This window comes from Lemur catta, chromosome 3, assembly GCF_020740605.2.
Source record: "Lemur catta isolate mLemCat1 chromosome 3, mLemCat1.pri, whole genome shotgun sequence".
Taxonomy (NCBI): domain Eukaryota; kingdom Metazoa; phylum Chordata; class Mammalia; order Primates; family Lemuridae; genus Lemur; species Lemur catta.
Genome location: NC_059130.1, coordinates 100673050 through 100690902, shown reverse-complemented (window position 1 = coordinate 100690902; position 17853 = coordinate 100673050). Strand labels below are relative to the sequence as shown.

Genomic DNA, 17853 nt, shown 5'->3' with positions numbered 1-17853 from the left:
ACCGACGTCGCTCCCGCACGGCTTGGGGCCCAGAGCGAGGCGCGGCGCGGACGCCGGCGAGCGCGGCAGCGGAACTGACGCCGGCGGGCTTCCGGGGGCGGCCCGCACTTGTGGAGGAGCGGGCGACGCAAGTTCCGGACGGGGCTCCCCTCTCTCCTCGCCTCACGCCTCTCCTTCCTCTCGCCTAGTCCGGTGCTGTCTCCCGACGGCGGCTCTTCTGGCCGAGAGCATTCGGAGTGCGGTTGCTCCGGGGAAGCCGTCGCCGCCCGGCGTCCGGGCTGAGTGCCCGTCGCGCCGTGTCGCCCTCCGTGCCGCCTCCTTGCCCCCAGCGGCGGGCGCTGTTCTCATTCGAAGCACTCCCCCCAGCTCCATGAATGGAAATCGGCTCCGCAGGTGAGTGAGTCAGAGCCGCTGGGCCGGGTAGGTGGGGTTGTCACCCAGCTGTTATCCCCTGAGCCTCGTCGCTTCCTCTGCCTCGGCCCAGGTGCGTGAGGTGAGCGTTGTGCTGGCAGCTCCCGGGCTCCCGCCCCCCGCCCGGACCTCCGCAGCCCAGCAGTGGTTCTCCGGGGGCCACTGAGTCTGCGAAACTGCGGGGCCAGGAAACTGCTTGGAGGGTTTAAGTTTGGGATTATCTAGGCGATATTACTCTTTTCTAGAGTACTCTTTTTCTAGACTGTAGAGGGGTTTGTCGTCGCTTTTGTTATTCTAGTTGGAGATGTAACGGTGTGCGTGTCCTTTAGCCGACTTACGTGCTCCGTAGAGGATGGGCGGCCAGCCATCTCCCTCACCTGCCTCTTAAGGTAGTTGTGAAGATAACGCTGAGATAACGGATAACTTCAAATTAAGTTTGAAGTAGGTGTTAGTGCAGCCGCAAATGCGGAATGGCACTGCTTCTACCCTCATCCTCTTCTGATGTTTGTGGCAACATGGTATATAGTTCCTGAGGAGCTTAGAAATGCCGTATCAGCCTGGATCACTGCTTATATGAAGAGGTGTATCTTAAAGTTGCTCACAGTATTTTTTTTTCCTTATTCCCTAGAAATGCAGTTTTCATATTCCTGGAAATTTGGAATTTAGGAAAACTGCTTTCTCTCCTGTGGGGAAAATGGTAGTCTGGAGGAAAAATTGCAATGTGGACAGGATTTGTCCTTAAAAAAGAAAAAGCACTCTATGGTTCTAAAGCAATTAACTTAGGGACGTCAAGTAGGTGTTACATAACGGTTTGCTTACCAAATGGTCATAATTGGTATGTTAAATTTGAAAGCATGCTTCATCCAGACGATCACAAATTTATAAATTAATGTTCAAAATATTCGGGGGGGGCGGTTCTTGTTACTAATGGTATTACAAGTTCCTGAGTTTAGCATCTCTTTTTGCCAGTTTGAGAGATGCTGCGAGTTTGAGAGATGCTGGGATATGATATATGAAAAACTTATATAAAAGAAACCAGTGATATAACAATAGTAAAGAACTTTGTTAATTAGGTGAAGGAGTATAATTGTCAAGCGAATGCAGAAAAGCACTCAGAAATTGTGGAGGTGGGATAGGGAGAGGGGTTTATTATAAGTTTTATTTGATGGGATTTTCTTTAATCAATTTCTACCATTTCTCTTTTTCATGCTCCATTTTTTTGCATTCTCCGTATCTTCTTAAAAACAGAAAGTTTGTCTAGATTTTGAAGAGAGACTGTCATTTATTATTGATTTTTGTTTTTCCAAAACTGTGTCCTTACCTTGTTTTTTAATTTTCTACCATACCATTCTTACTGTGTAGAAAATGTGATGATTTGGGGCTATAGGTGATTTTTACCTAACTGTCCTCTTGTCAAGCCTAGAAAACAAAACATGAAAGTTAGACCTTTTATGAATAATCCTAAAACTTTTAAAGATATTTCAAAAACATTTTTAAAGTTTTTTTTCTTTTTCTCCTTTGGGGATTTCAAATGAAATTATGACCAAATATATGGACAGTATCTTAGAAAATACCTGTGACATCAAACCACTTAGTCAACTGGTACAACTAACCAGGTATGGCTCAGAAAATAAGTTTTACGTCTTCTTTTTGGGTGTCCCATTGCTGAGATACCCATTTAGCTGTCTTCACATCTGATGGTAGTCAGATTATCAACCATATGCTTAACCATCTTGAAATGCAAAGTTTATTCTTCAGTGCAGTTTAGACGTGGTTGACTGTAGTCTAATAACAAAGATAAGCTATAATTTGGCTCAAGATTGTCATCATCAAAAACAAAATTTTCATTCTTCCTGAGGCTTATGTATAATTGTTAGACTTAATGTGAAGTTGAAAGCATAGTTGGGGAAAACGTGCTATTAAGTTTTAAATCCAAATTTTGGCATATATATATATATATTTTTTTTTGGTTTAAACAATTTTAGATATAAATGTTCTCTAATAGTCTGTTGATTGGGTCAGTATTGAATATTGGCGGTCCAATTCTGTTGTAAGTTTTTTTTTGTGTGTGTGTAAGTTCTCAGGAATCATCTTATGATAGGATATTTTAAATTCTACTTGTTATGTGGATACATAGGAAACTGTTAAATTTATTTACATTATTAGAAGACTTCGAATACAAATACCATGTAATTGTTTCTTGGTGAATCATTCCTCACTAAAAGTATTTGTCTATTCTTTCCTTTCACATGAAATGTTTTAAATGACTTTTAAATGTATCCTGTACAATCTACTGATTTAGTACTTTGTGAACTTTGATTTAACCAAAAAAGCTGGCATAATTAGTTTTTAAATAATAATGATCAACAGTTTAGCATCCGTGTCTGTGCCTCTTCAGTTAGGGGAACTTCGAATAAAACCCTATTTTTTTTAATGGTCTAATTACTGCTAAACTAAGAGTATAGGTTATGTTTTAGTTCGAAATAAAGTAATAGGGACAACAGAAATGTTCGTTGAGATACCACTTCTCCTGAGTACTTATTTTCTAGGACTATACTATTTTAGTCTGTATTTTTAGGTAAAGAAAAGAAGGAATTATACTTATTTAATAGTGGAAGGAAAAGTTTTGCTTTTGCCTTAAATTAATGATATGCAAATTGACATGTTTAGTAGTTTTATATAGTCTTGCAAAGGTGATAGACTGTATTTCTTTCTTAGTTATACTTTTAAATTTGTGTCTGAATATAGTTGTTTTAGAGCTCTGCATTTATTTAATAATAAAATTCAAGAAAAGTTATTTGGGATCACGTTCAAAAGGAACAAAAGTTGCATGTATGGGAGGCTAGAACTAAATCAGGATTAAGATTTGAATGAGGTGGATAAAAGCTGTGAATTAAAATTACCTACTAAAATATATAATGCCATCAGGTTTTCAGTTTAGTATTTAAGACAATTTTCTTTAATCACTTTGGGAAATGTTATATTGTTATATGTTAAGTTTTTTCAGAAAGTGAAAATAATATCAAGATTTTTGTCAAAGAAAAAAATGTTAAATTATTGCTCTGTCTGATGGGCATAAATTTTGAAAGTGCTAAAAGTCTTTTTAATGGCTTGTCATTTAAATTTTTAGCTTGTGCTGCTCTGGAGTGGTCATTATAACTTTTTTTTTTTAGTGTTTACTACAGCGGGACTTAAACATGCAAGATTATTTGATTTTTGTTTTATTTATTTATTTTTTTTTTTTTTGAGACAGAGTCTCACTTTGTTGCCCAGGCTAGAGTGAGTGCCGTGGCGTCAGCCTAGCTCACAGCAACCTCACACTCCTGGGCTTAAGCGATTCTACTGCCTCAGCCTCCCGAGTAGCTGGGACTACAGGCATGTGCCACCATGCCCGGCTAATTTTTATTTTTTGCTATATATATTTTTAGTTGGCCAGATAATTTCTTTCTATTTTTAGTAGAGACGGGGTCTCACTCAGGCTGGTCTCGAACTCTTGACCTCGAGCGATCCACCCGCCTCGACCTCCCAGAGTGCTAGGATTACAGGCGTGAGCCACCGCGCCCGGCCTGATTTTTGTTTTAGAATTTAATTTCTCTGTCAGTGATGATAGAATGCTCTGAGGGAAAACTGAAAAGGAGACATGAAACAACTTTTTTTCTTCTATACAAAAATTTAAAGAAAAAAGAACATATATATAACGTTCACATGTAATTCAGTTAACATGATGGAGACATTGTAAAAATTATCTATGATTCTATCACCCTGATATAACCACTTTTTATATTTTTAGCCACATATCAAACTAATAAATTTATTAGTTTAAAAAAATTAAGAAATTATTTAGGGAAGCAGTTAGAATGAATGAAAAGATGCTACTTTTGTTCTTTTGGAGAATTTTATGTAATAAGTTGGTAATTTAGAATTAATTTATATTAGTTTATATTTTCCAATGGAACATTGCATTTGTTTGGTTCTATAAGCCTGGACTGATAGTATGCAAAGAGCCCTGGGGCCCTGTAAAGGGGACATTTCCTGGAAGAGTTTTCTGTTGTATATGGAAAAACCCTAGCTCAGAGTAGAATTCTTGCCAAATTGTCAGAAGCCATTGGATTCTAGTTGAATACCGTTTTGCTTTATAACACAGCCATCTAGTTTCATACTGATTTCTATATTCTTAAGATACTTGAGGGTCTACCTGAAAGATAAATTAAAACGTTTTGTTAATGTAACAAAACATATTCTCTTACAGTACTTAAAACTAGAATCTTAAAAAGTAATTTATAAGTTTTTTTTTTCCCAATGAGTAGAGGGAAAAAGGCAAAAGTGATATTTCTGTTTTCAGGAAGGTAAAACTAAAAAGATAATTTATTTAAGATCAGTATCCTTTCTAGACCTGTTTAGCCTCAGAATGTTGGGATGAACAGCATTTACCAGACATTCCTACTTTCTAATTCAGTTGTCTAGGATACTCAATAGACCCTCATTCTTGGCTCATTAACAAAACAGATGTGAGAAAGAATATTGTGTGGTTTTTCAACCATAATGGTTATGCTGTTAGGATACATGAACAGCCTTTCTGTATTTGGAATTTCTGTGGTTTTCTGCCATTATCTATGTTAATATTAATGACTTTCTTTGGCTAGCCACTGCTTAAAAAAAAAATGCTGTTGAGATTCAGCAAAACCTCGTCACACAAGTGATGCTTTCTATTATATCTTAAATGTGGGCTTTTTGTGGTTTGGTTACAATAAAAAAATTGTATGCATTAGTAAATTCTTTGTTTTATATCAACCAGTTATTTTATACATCATTTCCAGTTTGTCAAGTTCTTGGGAAATCTGAAGGTATCTATAGAATATAGACACGACATATTTTTAGATTTTTCATTTGTGGAAGAAATTTTGCAAGAAAATGTTCTCAATTATAGAGTTACATAATTCTATTTTTGAGTCATTACTAATACTTGGTATTTTAACTGATTTCTGAATCTTCTAACAACATAAGAGATACATAATATTTCTCTGAACTTTAAAAATGGTTAAAGAATAGATTGCCAAATGGGCTATTAGGTAATGTGCCCCTCTTGTTTTTAAGAGGAGAAATGCCTTTTTAAAAATTGTTCCCCATACTGCCATCTAAGAAGCTTAACCCTCAACTGGCTAAATGTTCTGTAAGTGATTATTTAGTTATAGTAAATATACTAAATATAGTGGGTATAATAATAATGTTTGAAGAGGTATTTTATTATGTCATATTTTGAAATCAACACCTATATTTATTTTTCCAAAACAAAAATATAATTTTTTTCTCATTATAAAATAATAAATACATGTTTATTATTTTAAAAGGCAAACAATACAGGAATGTCTCAAATAGAAAGTGAAATTAATATCATCCTATCTTCCAGATAAAACCATTGTTAATATTTTCTTGTATATCTTCCAAGACATTCGTCTATGTATTTATCATATTGCTTTTAATCTTTTTCTACTCAGTAATGTATCATGAATATTTTTCCCACATCATTACTTACATCCATATAGCAACATAATAATTTTTACTAAGTGCATAGAATTTAATTTTATCTATATATTATTTAATTGGTCTCATGGATGGTAGTTTAGATTTTTTTCCAGTTTTTTGTTATCATGAATAAAACTTTGATAAGTATCCTAGTACGTAGGATATGTACTAGATATGTCTTTGTATACTGGTCCAGTGATTGCTCTTGGATAAATTCCTGGAAGTAGAATTATTGAAACAAGTATTCAGTTAATATTAAAAGTTCCCAGTGAAAATATGTATTTGGTAATAGGCTGTAGTATATGCTATAGGTCAGTCGTCCCTATCCTTTTTGGCACCAGGGACCGGTTTCATAGAAGACCGTTTTTTCCATGGATGCTGGGGGGATGGGGGAATGGAGGGAGGCAGAGCTCAGGCAGGGATGCACACTACCTGGTTTGTAACAGGCCAAGACAGGTACCCGGCCTTGGGGACCACAGCTAGTTGATTTTGATTTATTCACTGCTTATTTTTCATCAATCACATTTGCTGTAGGCTGTTATTTAGCTTTGGACTTACCAACGAGTACATATTAAATTATTGTATCAGTGAACAACATGAACACATGTATGCTTTGAAATGTGTGGGTTTGTGTTTGAAGTTTAGTTTGGTTAGTTGATATTAACTAGTACTTACAATAGCTACTGAAAGAAAAGTTTGAGGTAGAGAGAAATTCCAGATAGTGCTTTCTATTTCTATGTAATTACATTTTCAACTCCAGTAGGCAGTATATGTATTTGTTAAAAAACGAAAATTTGCTTCATTGGAAGCATAATTTCTTGTATTGACGGAATTGTTTCTTTCACTAATTTACATTAAAATATCTCTTGGATACTTAAACTTGATGATTTTATAGTTAGTAACTGTAGATTTCTGTTCATTGCTTATTCATCAAACAGAATTTTGGTTTTTGCCAGACTGTATAAAAAAGCACCAGGCAAAATAATGATAATGGAGAAAAAAATTGGCAGTATGATATAATGTAAAAAGCATGAGTTTTAGAGACAGATTCTGGCTCTTAAATTAACTGTGAATTATTGATGATGTGTCAATGTAGGTTCAGTGCAGGTTCATCCCCAGTCTGGTGGGGGATGTTAATAGTGGAGAAGCTGTGCATATGTAGGTGGAGGGGGGATGGGGCATATGGGAAATCTCTACCTTCTGCCCAATTTTGCTGTGAACCTAAAACTGCTCTAAAAAATAAAGTCTATTAGGAAAAATTAACTGTGACTTTAGGCAGTGCATTTAATCTTCCTTAACCTTAGTTTTCTTATCTGTACAATGGGATAATGAAAAGAGATTAAATATTCAAAGGAAATGGCCCTCCCTCTCTACTGTTTTTTTTTTTTTTTGAGATAGGGTCTTGTTGCCCAGGCTAGAGTGCAATGGCATCATCATAGGTCACTGCAACCACCAACTTGTGGGCTCAAGTAATCCTTCTGCTTCAGCCTCCCCAATAGCTGGGACTACATGCACACGCCACCACACCCAGCAAATTTTTGTATTTTTTGTAGAGATGGCTTTTGCTATGTTGCTCAAGCTGGTCTCAGAACTCCTGGGCTCAAGCAGTCCTCCTGCCTCAGCCTCCCAAGGTGCTGGGATTACAGGTATGAGCCATAACGCCACCAGCCCTCTTCCTATTTTTTCAGACATTTTATTATACAGAATTTCAGGTGTATATAGTCAGGCAGAATTGTATAATAAACTCCCTTGTATCCATCAGCCAAACCCAAACAATCATCAACCCACGTCTAATCATGTCCCTTCTACTTTCCCTGCCTTTGTATTTTTTTCTTGGAGCATATTCTAGACATAATATGACTTCATTCATATTTAATAAGTATCTATTAAAGATACAAACTCTTCTAAAATATAGACACTACCATTATCACAGCAAAATAATAAAAATAATTCCTTACATCAAATTATCCATTCATTGTTCAAATTTCTACTTGTCTCAAATATTACTTTTTTTTTTTTTTTAAGTTTGCTCCCCTTCTTTTTTTTTTTTTCCAGTTTTTGTTTGAGTCAGGATCCAAATAAGTTCCACACATTGTAATTGATTATTATGTCTTTTAATTATCTTTTAATCTGTAAGTTTTCCCTCTTTTCCCTACCACCACCCTGCAATTTATGGGTTGTTTGTCCTGTTAAAGTTTCTCACAGTCTGGATTTTGCTGGTTCCACCTTTACAATGTAATTTAACATATTTCTTTGAATTTCCTGTAAACTACTAGTGGATCTAAAGGCTTGATCAGATTCAGGCTATTCTTTTTTCAAACTTAACTTCAGTCAGGTTTTTGTCCCTACCACTTTACTGAAATGGTTTTTATCAAAGTCAACTAAGACTTTGCTAAATCCAGTAGTCAGTTCTTAAATCTTCATTTTAGTTGACATTTCAGCCACATCTGATTATGTCGTTTTCTTCTTTTTTTTTTTTTTGTTTTTTTTTTTTGAGACAGAGTCTCACTTTGTTGCCCAGGCTAGAGTGAGTGCTGTGGCGTCAGCCTAGCTCACAGCAACCTCACACTCCTGGGCTTAAGCGATCCTACTGCCTCAGCCTCCCGAGTAGCTGGGACTACAGGCATGTGCCACCATGCCCGGCTAATTTTTTTTGCTATATATATTTTTAGTTGGCCAGATAATTTCTTTCTATTTTTAGTAGAGACGGGGTCTCACTCAGGCTGGTCTCGAACTCCTGACCTCGAGCGATCCACCCGCCTCGGCCTCCCAGAGTGCTAGGATTACAGGCGTGAGCCACCGCACCCAGCCTCGTTTTCTTCTTGAAACAATTTTTTTTCCACTTGGTTTTTGGGTTACCACTCTCCAGGTCCTCCTCTAACCTTGTTGTCTGTTACTTTCCTGGATCCTTTGCTGTTTTCATTTGCCCAGTCTCTAAACATTGGGAGTATCCCAGGGCTTGGTATTCTTCTGTATCCATGCCTCAGTCTGGGTGATCTACTCTAATCCAGTGGTTTTAAATACCACTTATATGCTGAGGACACCCACATTTACACTCCAAACTGGACCTCTCCCCTGAACTCCACATTAATCAAACTGCCTACTAGCCACCTACTTTAAACATCTCAAACTTAACATGTCCTAAAAATCCTCTTGATTTTCTTTCCAAACTTGCTGCTATCACTGGGTCTTTCCTAAATGACACTTCCATTCTTTCAGTTGCTTAGACCAAAAACCTTCAGAACTCTTTTCCCTTATACCCCACATCTAATCCCTTAGCACTTCCTGTCAGACCTACCTTCTAAATATTTTTGACAACCACATCACTCCCCCAGTAGTCCTAGCCAACATTATCCTTTGCCTAGACAGTCAAATAGCCTACTAACTGGACTCCCTGCTTGTACCTTTCTGTATAATTTTTCATACAGCAGCTGGAGTGATCCTTTTTTTAAAACTGTAAGTCAGATCATAATACTTCTTTTTTTTTTTTTTTGCCCAGGCTAGAGTGAGTGCCGTGGCGTCAGCCTAGCTCATAGCAACCTCAGACTCCTGGACTCAAGCAATCCTCCTGCCTCAGCCTCTCTAGTAGTTGGGACTACAGGCATGTGCCACCATGCCCGGCTAATTTTTTTTTTCTATATATATTTTTAGCTGTCCATATAATTTCTTTCTGTTTTTAGTAGAGACGGGGGTCTCGCTCTTGCTCAGGCTAGTCTCGAACTCCTGAGCTCAAATAATCCGCCTGCCTCGGCCTCCCAGAGTGCTAGGATTACAGGCGTGAGCCACGGTGCCCGGCCCATAATACTTCTTGACTCAGAACCCAGAGAATGTAGAGGACTGATACTACTCGACTTCAGGACTTATACAATAAAGCTACAGTAATCAAGACAGTGTGGTATTGGTGAAAGAATAGATGAATATGTCGATGGAACAGAACAGAGTCCAGCATGGCAGGTTACAATCCCAGTTGTGCTACTTACTAGCTATGAAATTTTAGGCCCTCACTTTTCTTCATCTGTATAATGATTCCTTCCTTTGTAGGGGTGGTATGAAGATTGAATGAGATAATACATGTAAAAGCACTTAACACATTGCCTGAGACATGGTAAGGTCTTGATAAATTTTAGCTATTGTACATTTTCCAATTTGATCTTGACAAGATTCATAAGAAAGAGGCAGGTCAGGTATTATTCCCATTTTTTGGATCAGGAAACAGTTTCAAGGACATTAAGTAGCTGGTGAAGGTCAAATGATTAGATAATTGGCAGAGCCAGAACTATGGCCTAGTCCAGAATTTCTGCAATATTACCTGTCTCAGACTAGGAAAGCAGGAAAGGGTATGCCCTCAGAAGAGATTTTAAAAAAATATATGAAAGCAAAATTTAAAAACAAATGATTCAGACAGCATTTTAATGTACTTTCATCCACACTAAATGAAAAGTTGTTGTTAACCTAATTTTTATTCCTGATATAAACTCATGCTTTTGATATATTACTGGTTTTAATTTAACATTTTGTTAGGAATTTTGTATGTATGTTCATGAATAAGTTTAGCCTATGATTTTCCTTTTTCATAATAAAATTTCATAATAAAAATTAGGTTTTAGTATCAGAGTTTTTCTGGTATCATAAATTGAGTTGGGATATGTTTACTTTTTTCCTGTTTTCTGGTAGAATTTATATAACATTGGTGTTATTTTTTCCTTAAATATTTGGTATAATTTTCTAGTGAAACCATCTGGATCTGTAATCTTTATGTGTGTGGAAATATTTTTAATTGTGAATTTTATTCAGATAGTTACAGGATTTTTCAGATTTAAGTTGTAATTTTTAGTTTATTCAGATAATAGTTATTAGTCTATTAACTTTTTGTTTGAATAAGTTATTTGAATAAGTTATAACTTACTGTTTGAATAATTTGTTTGATTAACAAAGCTACAACATTTTGAGCTTTAGAAATGTAATGCTGGACATCACTTAGGTTTTTTAAAAAAATCATGGTAAAATACACATACCAGTAAATTTATCATCTTAACTGTTTTTAAGTGTACAGTTCAGTAGTGTTTAGTACATTTTCATTGTTGTGCAAACTGTCTACAGAACTCTTTTCATCTTGCAAAACTAAAACAATACCCATTAATCAAATCCCCATTAACTCATGCCCCAGCCCTTGGCAACTTCTATTTTGTGTTTCTTATGAAATTGAGTACTCTAGGTACCGTATGTAAGTAGAATAATACAGTGTTTGTCTTTTTGTGACTGGTTTATTTCAATATAATGTCCTTAAGGTTTGTCCATATTGTAGCATGTGTCAGAGTTTCCTTTTCAAGGCTGAATAATATTGCAGTGTGTGTGTGTGTTTGTGTGTGTATGTATACAGACACACAACATTTTGTTTATCCGTTCATCCATCAATGGATACTTAGGTTGCTTACACCTTTTTGTTGTGTCGAATACCACCATGAATGTGGGTGGACAAATATCTCTTTGTTCAATTCTTTCTGCTTTCAATTCTTTTGAATCTATACATAAGTGTATAGATTGCTAGATTATATGGTAAATTCTATTTTTAATTTTTTGAGGAACTACCATACTGTTTTCCAGAGTGGTTGTACCATTTTATATTTCCACCAACAGAGGACTTTTCAGATTTTATGTACAATACTTTTTTCTTTTTTTTTGGAGATGGAGTCTTGCTATTATGTTTCCCAGACAGGTTTTGAACTCCTGGGCTCAAGCAGTCCTCCCACCTCAGCCTCCCAAGTAGCTGGGATTAGAGGTGCACCACTGCGCTTGGCTTTATAGCACTTTTGTGTGTCAGTAAGTTGTTTTTCTCTAGGAATTTTTCTGTTTCGTCAGACTGTCAAATTTATTGGCACAGTGTTTGTAATGTCTTCAGTATCTGTAGTGATATCAGTTTTTTTACTTTTGATATTGGTTGTGTAAGCCCTTTTCCTCCTTTTAAAAAAAAATCAGTGTTGCCTGGAATTTATCGATTTTATGTATCTTTTCAAATAATCAATTTGTGCTTTGTTGATCCTGTTTATTATTTATTGCTTTTTATTTTGTTAATATTTCCCCTTTATTTTCTCCTTCTGCTTTCCTTAAGTTTACATTGCTATTGGTCTCATACTCTTTGGGTCTGACTTGTGCTTGCACGTGCTCACCTGAGTTTGTGTGATTGTTCTCCCATTTTGCTACCCCTTCCAGAACAGTTTTTCAGAGGCATACAGTTTTTTATTTTTAATGAGAGGAAACTGGGGTGAAGGAAGTTGAAATGTTAGGAATGATGTCATCTTTCAGCACTAGGCTTTACCATTATCAGCATGAGTAACATACTCTGGTTGACAATTCTAACATACTCTGGTTGACAAGATTTTCAAATGTAGCGTGTAACAGTGTGACTTTTTTTTTTTTTCCTTTCCGTGGCAGGACCTGTTGGGGCCCAGCCCCTACTCATGGTGCCCAGAAGACCTGGCTATGGCACCATGGGCAAACCCATTAAACTGCTGGCTAACTGTTTTCAAGTTGAAATCCCAAAGATTGATGTCTACCTCTATGAGGTAGATATTAAACCAGACAAGTGTCCTAGGAGAGTGAACAGGTAAGAATCATGAAACTGTGGAGATCTGCTATTTGTCTTTGCTTTAGTAATTTTATGTTTATCTTGCATGTCTAAATAACAGTGATAATATGTAACAGTTTGACGAAAACACATGATAATTTATTTTGAAATTGATTATATTTCAGAGGTGCAATAGTGGGAAAGGTCTGCAAACCTTGAAATTATTCCATTATAATGTGAGCTCACATGTATTCCCTGTGTTAGTAGAAAAGGTCCAAGTCATTTTTACATGCTCATGAAATAAGGCCATATATTCCGAGCACATCTTTTTCCTTACTGTTGGGTAATACTTGGTTTGTGCTTTCTTTTTTCTCCCCACCCCACCTTACCACTTTTGTAATGTACCCGTTAGGATGATGGTGGTGACGGTAGCAGTGGTGGGTAGAAATGGTGGTTTCATGCTTTCTCTTCTGTCCTCAATTTTTGACTGTTCCTTACTCTTAGAATAGGAATAAGTACATATGGTATATAAAGATTTATCAGTCTGCTTTCAATAAGCTCCTTCTCCTCTCCCCCAAATACCATATATATTCCTAGTTGTGGTTTAGATAATACAGAGAATATAAAAGGAATTTATGATGTGGTATATATCACGTCTATTCTGATTTTTTTTAAAAAAGAAAGACATTTAGAAAACAATATGCTGTTTAATTTAGCATTTTGGTTTGTACTATCCCAGCCTTTCCTTATTCAATAAGTGTTGATAAGAGTCTTCATTTAAGACATAGACGGGCCGGGCGCGGTGGCTCACGCCTGTAATCCTAGCACTCTGGGAGGCCGAGGCGGGCGGATCGTTTGAGCTCAGGAGTTCGAGACCAGCCTGAGCAAGAGCGAGACCCCGTCTCTACTAAAAAATAGAAAGAAATTATCTGGCCAACTAAAAATATATATACATAAAAAAAATTAGCCGGGCATGGTGGCGCATGTCTGTAGTCCCAGCTACTCGGGAGGCTGAGGCAGTAGGATCGCTTAAGCCCAGGAGTGTGAGGTTGCTGTGAGCTAGGCTGACGCCACGGCACTCACTCTAGCCCAGGCAATAAAGTGAGACTCTGTCTCAAAAAAAAAAAAAAAAAAAAAAAGGACATAGACGGTTCTTGTTGTCAAGAAATTTGTAATTTGGGCCGGGCACGGTGGCTCACGCCTGTAATCCTAGCACTCTGGGATTCCGAGGCAGGCGGATCGTTTGAGCTCAGGAGTTTGAGACCAGCCTGAGCAAGAGCGAGACCTCGTCTCTACTAAAAATAGAAAGAAATTATTTGGACAACTAAAAATATATATAGAAAAATTAGCCGGGCATGGTGGCGCATGCCTGTAATCCCAGCTACTCGGGAGGCTGAGGCAGGAGGATTGCTTGAGCCCAGGAGTTTGAGGTTGCTGTGAGCTAGGCTGACGCCACAGCACTCTAGCCCGGGCAACAGAGTGAGACTCTGTCTCAAAAAAAAAAAAAAAAAGAAAGAAAGAAATTGTAATTTGGTAGAGGAGATAAGACATGTAAGAAATATGAAAGTCTGATATCTTTTTCTTGGGCTTGTCATCTTAATTATTAGTATTTCTGTTATTCCTGAAAGTGAATGAGCACTGAGAGACTTTGCGTAACGTGTTAAAAACAACAATACCTATATGTGAATATTATATTAAATAATTAACATGTAATGCAGAGTTCTTTGTGAGGTCAAGAAGAGTTGTGGAGTGTTACAGTTGGAAGGAACCTCTTAAGAAGTCAGCTAATCCAATACCCTTTTTTTAAATAGCTGAAATCCAGAAAGGTTAAGGGACTTACTCAAGAACACATGTTTCAGGTAGCAAAGGTGAAACCAGAACTCCAGAATCTTGACTTGGTAGTCATTAGGAAATATTTTGTAAAAGAAGAAGAAAAGGAATTCAGTTAATCTAAAACAATTGGTAGAGTTTTGGTTAGCTGTAGTAATAAAGAACACTTTTTTTTTTTTAGAGAGGGGCAGCAGTAACAAAAGTAGAATGGTTGAGAAGAATCAGATATATTGAGCCTAAGCCAGTCTTAAGTTCTAGTCAGGTACTAACTTAAGCTACCATCTATGAGTAGATGACTCCTGATGTTGCTGTAGCTCTTTTCTGAACTTCAGACTGACACCTGAATGCCCATAAACTGCTTCAATCACAAGTCAAAACAACTCTTTCTCTCAATCCCCATCCCCACACTTTGCTCATACTACTGTATTCTTTTTCTTTACCTAAACTCCCAAGCTAGACCTTCCATTTCCTTTTCCTCCTTTGATTGTCAAGTACTATCACTTTCCATCCACACCACAACCACCTTGGCTTTACATCCTTATGTCTTATCCAGACTGTTGTAATGATCTTCTAATTGGTCTCCCCTAACGTCTGTTTCTCTCCATTCTAGTTAATTATCCTCACTAATGGCATAGTTTTCTTTCTAAACAAGAAATCTGATTATGTCACTCCCTGCTTTAAAAATTTAATAAGCTGCTCACGGCCTACAGAATAACACCCCAAATTTAGTATACCATACCCTTCTTAGTTTCGCTGTAGCCAATATCCTTTTCCATATTCTGTGACTCTTACCTGGATTACCCTTTCTGCCCTTGTCTACCTGACAAACTCCTATTATTTTTCAAGACAAACTTTTTGAACTGCACAGTCAGGTGATAGTTTATTCTTCTATGACCTTGTAGTTCTTGGTGTACCCTTCTGTTACGGTTGTTTCATTTTTGTTTTTGTTTTTTTAGAGACGGGGTCTCACTCTGTGACCCAGGCTGAACCAGAGTGCAATAGCATGATCATAGCTCACTGTAACCCCCAACTCCTGGGCTCAGGTGATCCTCCCACCTCAGCCTCCTGGGTAGCTGCACTACAGGCATGTGCCATGCCTGGCTAATTTTTTTCTTTTTTGTAGAAATGAGGTCTTGCTATGTTGCCTGGGCTGGTCTTGAGCTCCTGGCCTCAAGTAATCCTCCTGACTGGGCCTACCAAAGTGCTAGGATTACAGGTGTGAGCAGTGAGTCTGGCCCCATTATGGTATTTTTAGTACATTGTGGTTTTTTGTTGTTCCTCCCTTTCCCCAGTATAACCGTTTTGTAAAAAATAATGTTCTTTATCATCATCATTTTTGTAGCACTGATCTTAGCTCAATGATTGGCAAATAATATTCAATAGAGTGAATGAAATGCTTATGAAAATAAAATGGGCTGAGTGTGATGGTGGGGGAAAACAAAGAGAACTGGATATTATAGAGGATTATGTTTACCTGGATGTGGATTTTCAATGCCCTGCTCTTATCACCTATGATCTGTCTTGGTCTCCCTCCGCTTTCCTTTGTGTCTTTCTTTGTGTTAGCCATCATCCATTTACAGCAACTTAACTGACTCATGCTGCACTCTGATTCACATTCCCTTTTTCTTGTTTTTCAAAACTGGGTTCTCAATGTGTAAATTTGAATGAAGGATAATCCTGACCCTTCTGGTAGATGTTTACATTTAAAAAAGGCATTTATTAGCCAAGTGCAGTGGCATGCACCTGTAGTCCCAGCTTCTGAGGGGAGGGGAGGCTGAAGGAAGAGGATTGCTTGAGTCCAGGAGTTTTCTGGGCTGTAGTACGTGATGATCACACCTGTGGATGGCCACTGCGCTCCTGCCTGGGCAACATAATAAGACTCCATCTCTAAATAAATAAATAGACATTTATTAATTAGTAAATCTCTTAACCAATAGAATGTCTAAGGCAGATATTTTGGAGCTGGATTCCCTATTCAGCTTGCCCTCTTTTGCTTACCCTGCCCAAAAGAATCACTTTTACACTTAGCAGTATATAGTGGAGAATTATTATAGTATTGAATAGGAGAATTATATGATGACAATGTTAGGAAAACAAAGTCATTTGAACACAAAAATGGGTTGGAATTGAAGGAATAGTGGAGAATTGAGAATTGGGGCTTGAGGGATGTCAATTGAGAGGCTTTTTTTAGTATTCCAGATGAGTTTTGAGGAACTGATGCAGTAGCAGTAATACTAGGTAAAAAGAACAGAATTGTTTATTAGATTTGTTCTTTCTCCTACCTAATTGTTTTATTTTTGGTGTGAGGTGGGGGGAATAAAGGAGAATTTGTATATTATATATGTGTTTATGAAGCTGTATAGAGTTTCATATGTAGATGCTCAATATATTGATTACTTTTGGGAGAAAAATATATGTAATAAATTAGTCTGGTACCTTTTGGCTTTAGCTTATCCTTTTGACATCCCTAATTACATTTCATCCTTAGGTTGTTTTGTCTTGTTACATTATTCGCCAGTATAAATAATTTAGATCTGTAATTTAGATGTTTCCAAATGGAAAATTTTTATCATATACCTTTTATTTGAGTTTTGATAGGAACTATAGGACCTCTTTGGTATTCTAAAAAATGGCATAAATCAACTTTATACTTTGTTAATAATATTGCCTTGACTTAGTGGCATGACAACATCTGTAAAACTTATTTCCTTTATTTTGTTCAACAGACTTCTTTTGTCTTCAGTTTTTACAATATTATTACATGACTAGTCAGTTAAAATTGTTAGTGGCTTTCTGGAATTGGTGGTTCAGTCCTTACACTTCAACAACTGGAATTCTAGAAATTAGAAGGAAATAGAAAGAACTTAATAATTCCTTTTCAATATTAGCAAAACAGTTAAGGGCCAAAATGCAGCAGTTCCGTTATATCTAATTTAACTTTTCTAAAATGGTTAAAACTATGACAGATTTTTTTTCTTATTAATGTAAAGATTTTTATTGTTACCTTCTATAAAGTCATAGTGATTCTCTTCTGTGTGACTTGTTTTTTAATGCTTAAATCAATGCGTATGAGGTTTTTCTTGTCCATACCCAACATGAACAAATACTTGGCACTAAAGAATTAATCATAATAGTAGAATTATATATTGTAGCCAAACAAGTTTCCACTTTAGTCAGAGGAGTTTTCTTAGAGAAAAATATCCTGGAAATGCTTATGAATCATTTTGTGAGTCAATTTCTCTACAATTTTATTCTTTAGATTTTCTTTCTGGTTTTTTTGGTTTTTTTTTTTTGTCCTTTTCCTCTCCCCCTTTTTTTTATGGGAAGGTGGGTTCTTTCCTTTCTTTTTTTTTACTATTAAATGATTTTGATTCAAAATAATCTTTAGTGAAAAAGCATGTTTGTTAAGCAGACTTCCAGTGGTACTAGCTTTTTTTAAATAAGTGCATGGCTTCCATAACTAAAAACCAAATATTTTTAGAAATATTATGACCTAGAATATAAATTCTGTAACTTGAGGTTTT

General features: G+C 36.7%; 1 protein-coding gene across 1 annotated transcript in view; it reads left to right on the top strand.

The window, feature by feature from the left end:
• LOC123635776 (protein argonaute-3) overlaps positions 1-17853 on the top strand; it is a 95113-nt gene that overhangs the window by 297 nt on the left and 76963 nt on the right. Inside the window, exons 2-3 of the mRNA XM_045548277.1 lie at positions 189-393; positions 12367-12538. Coding sequence (XP_045404233.1) covers positions 375-393; positions 12367-12538 — 191 coding nt within the window. The 5' untranslated portion in view covers positions 189-374. The remainder of the gene's footprint in view (positions 1-188; positions 394-12366; positions 12539-17853) is intronic.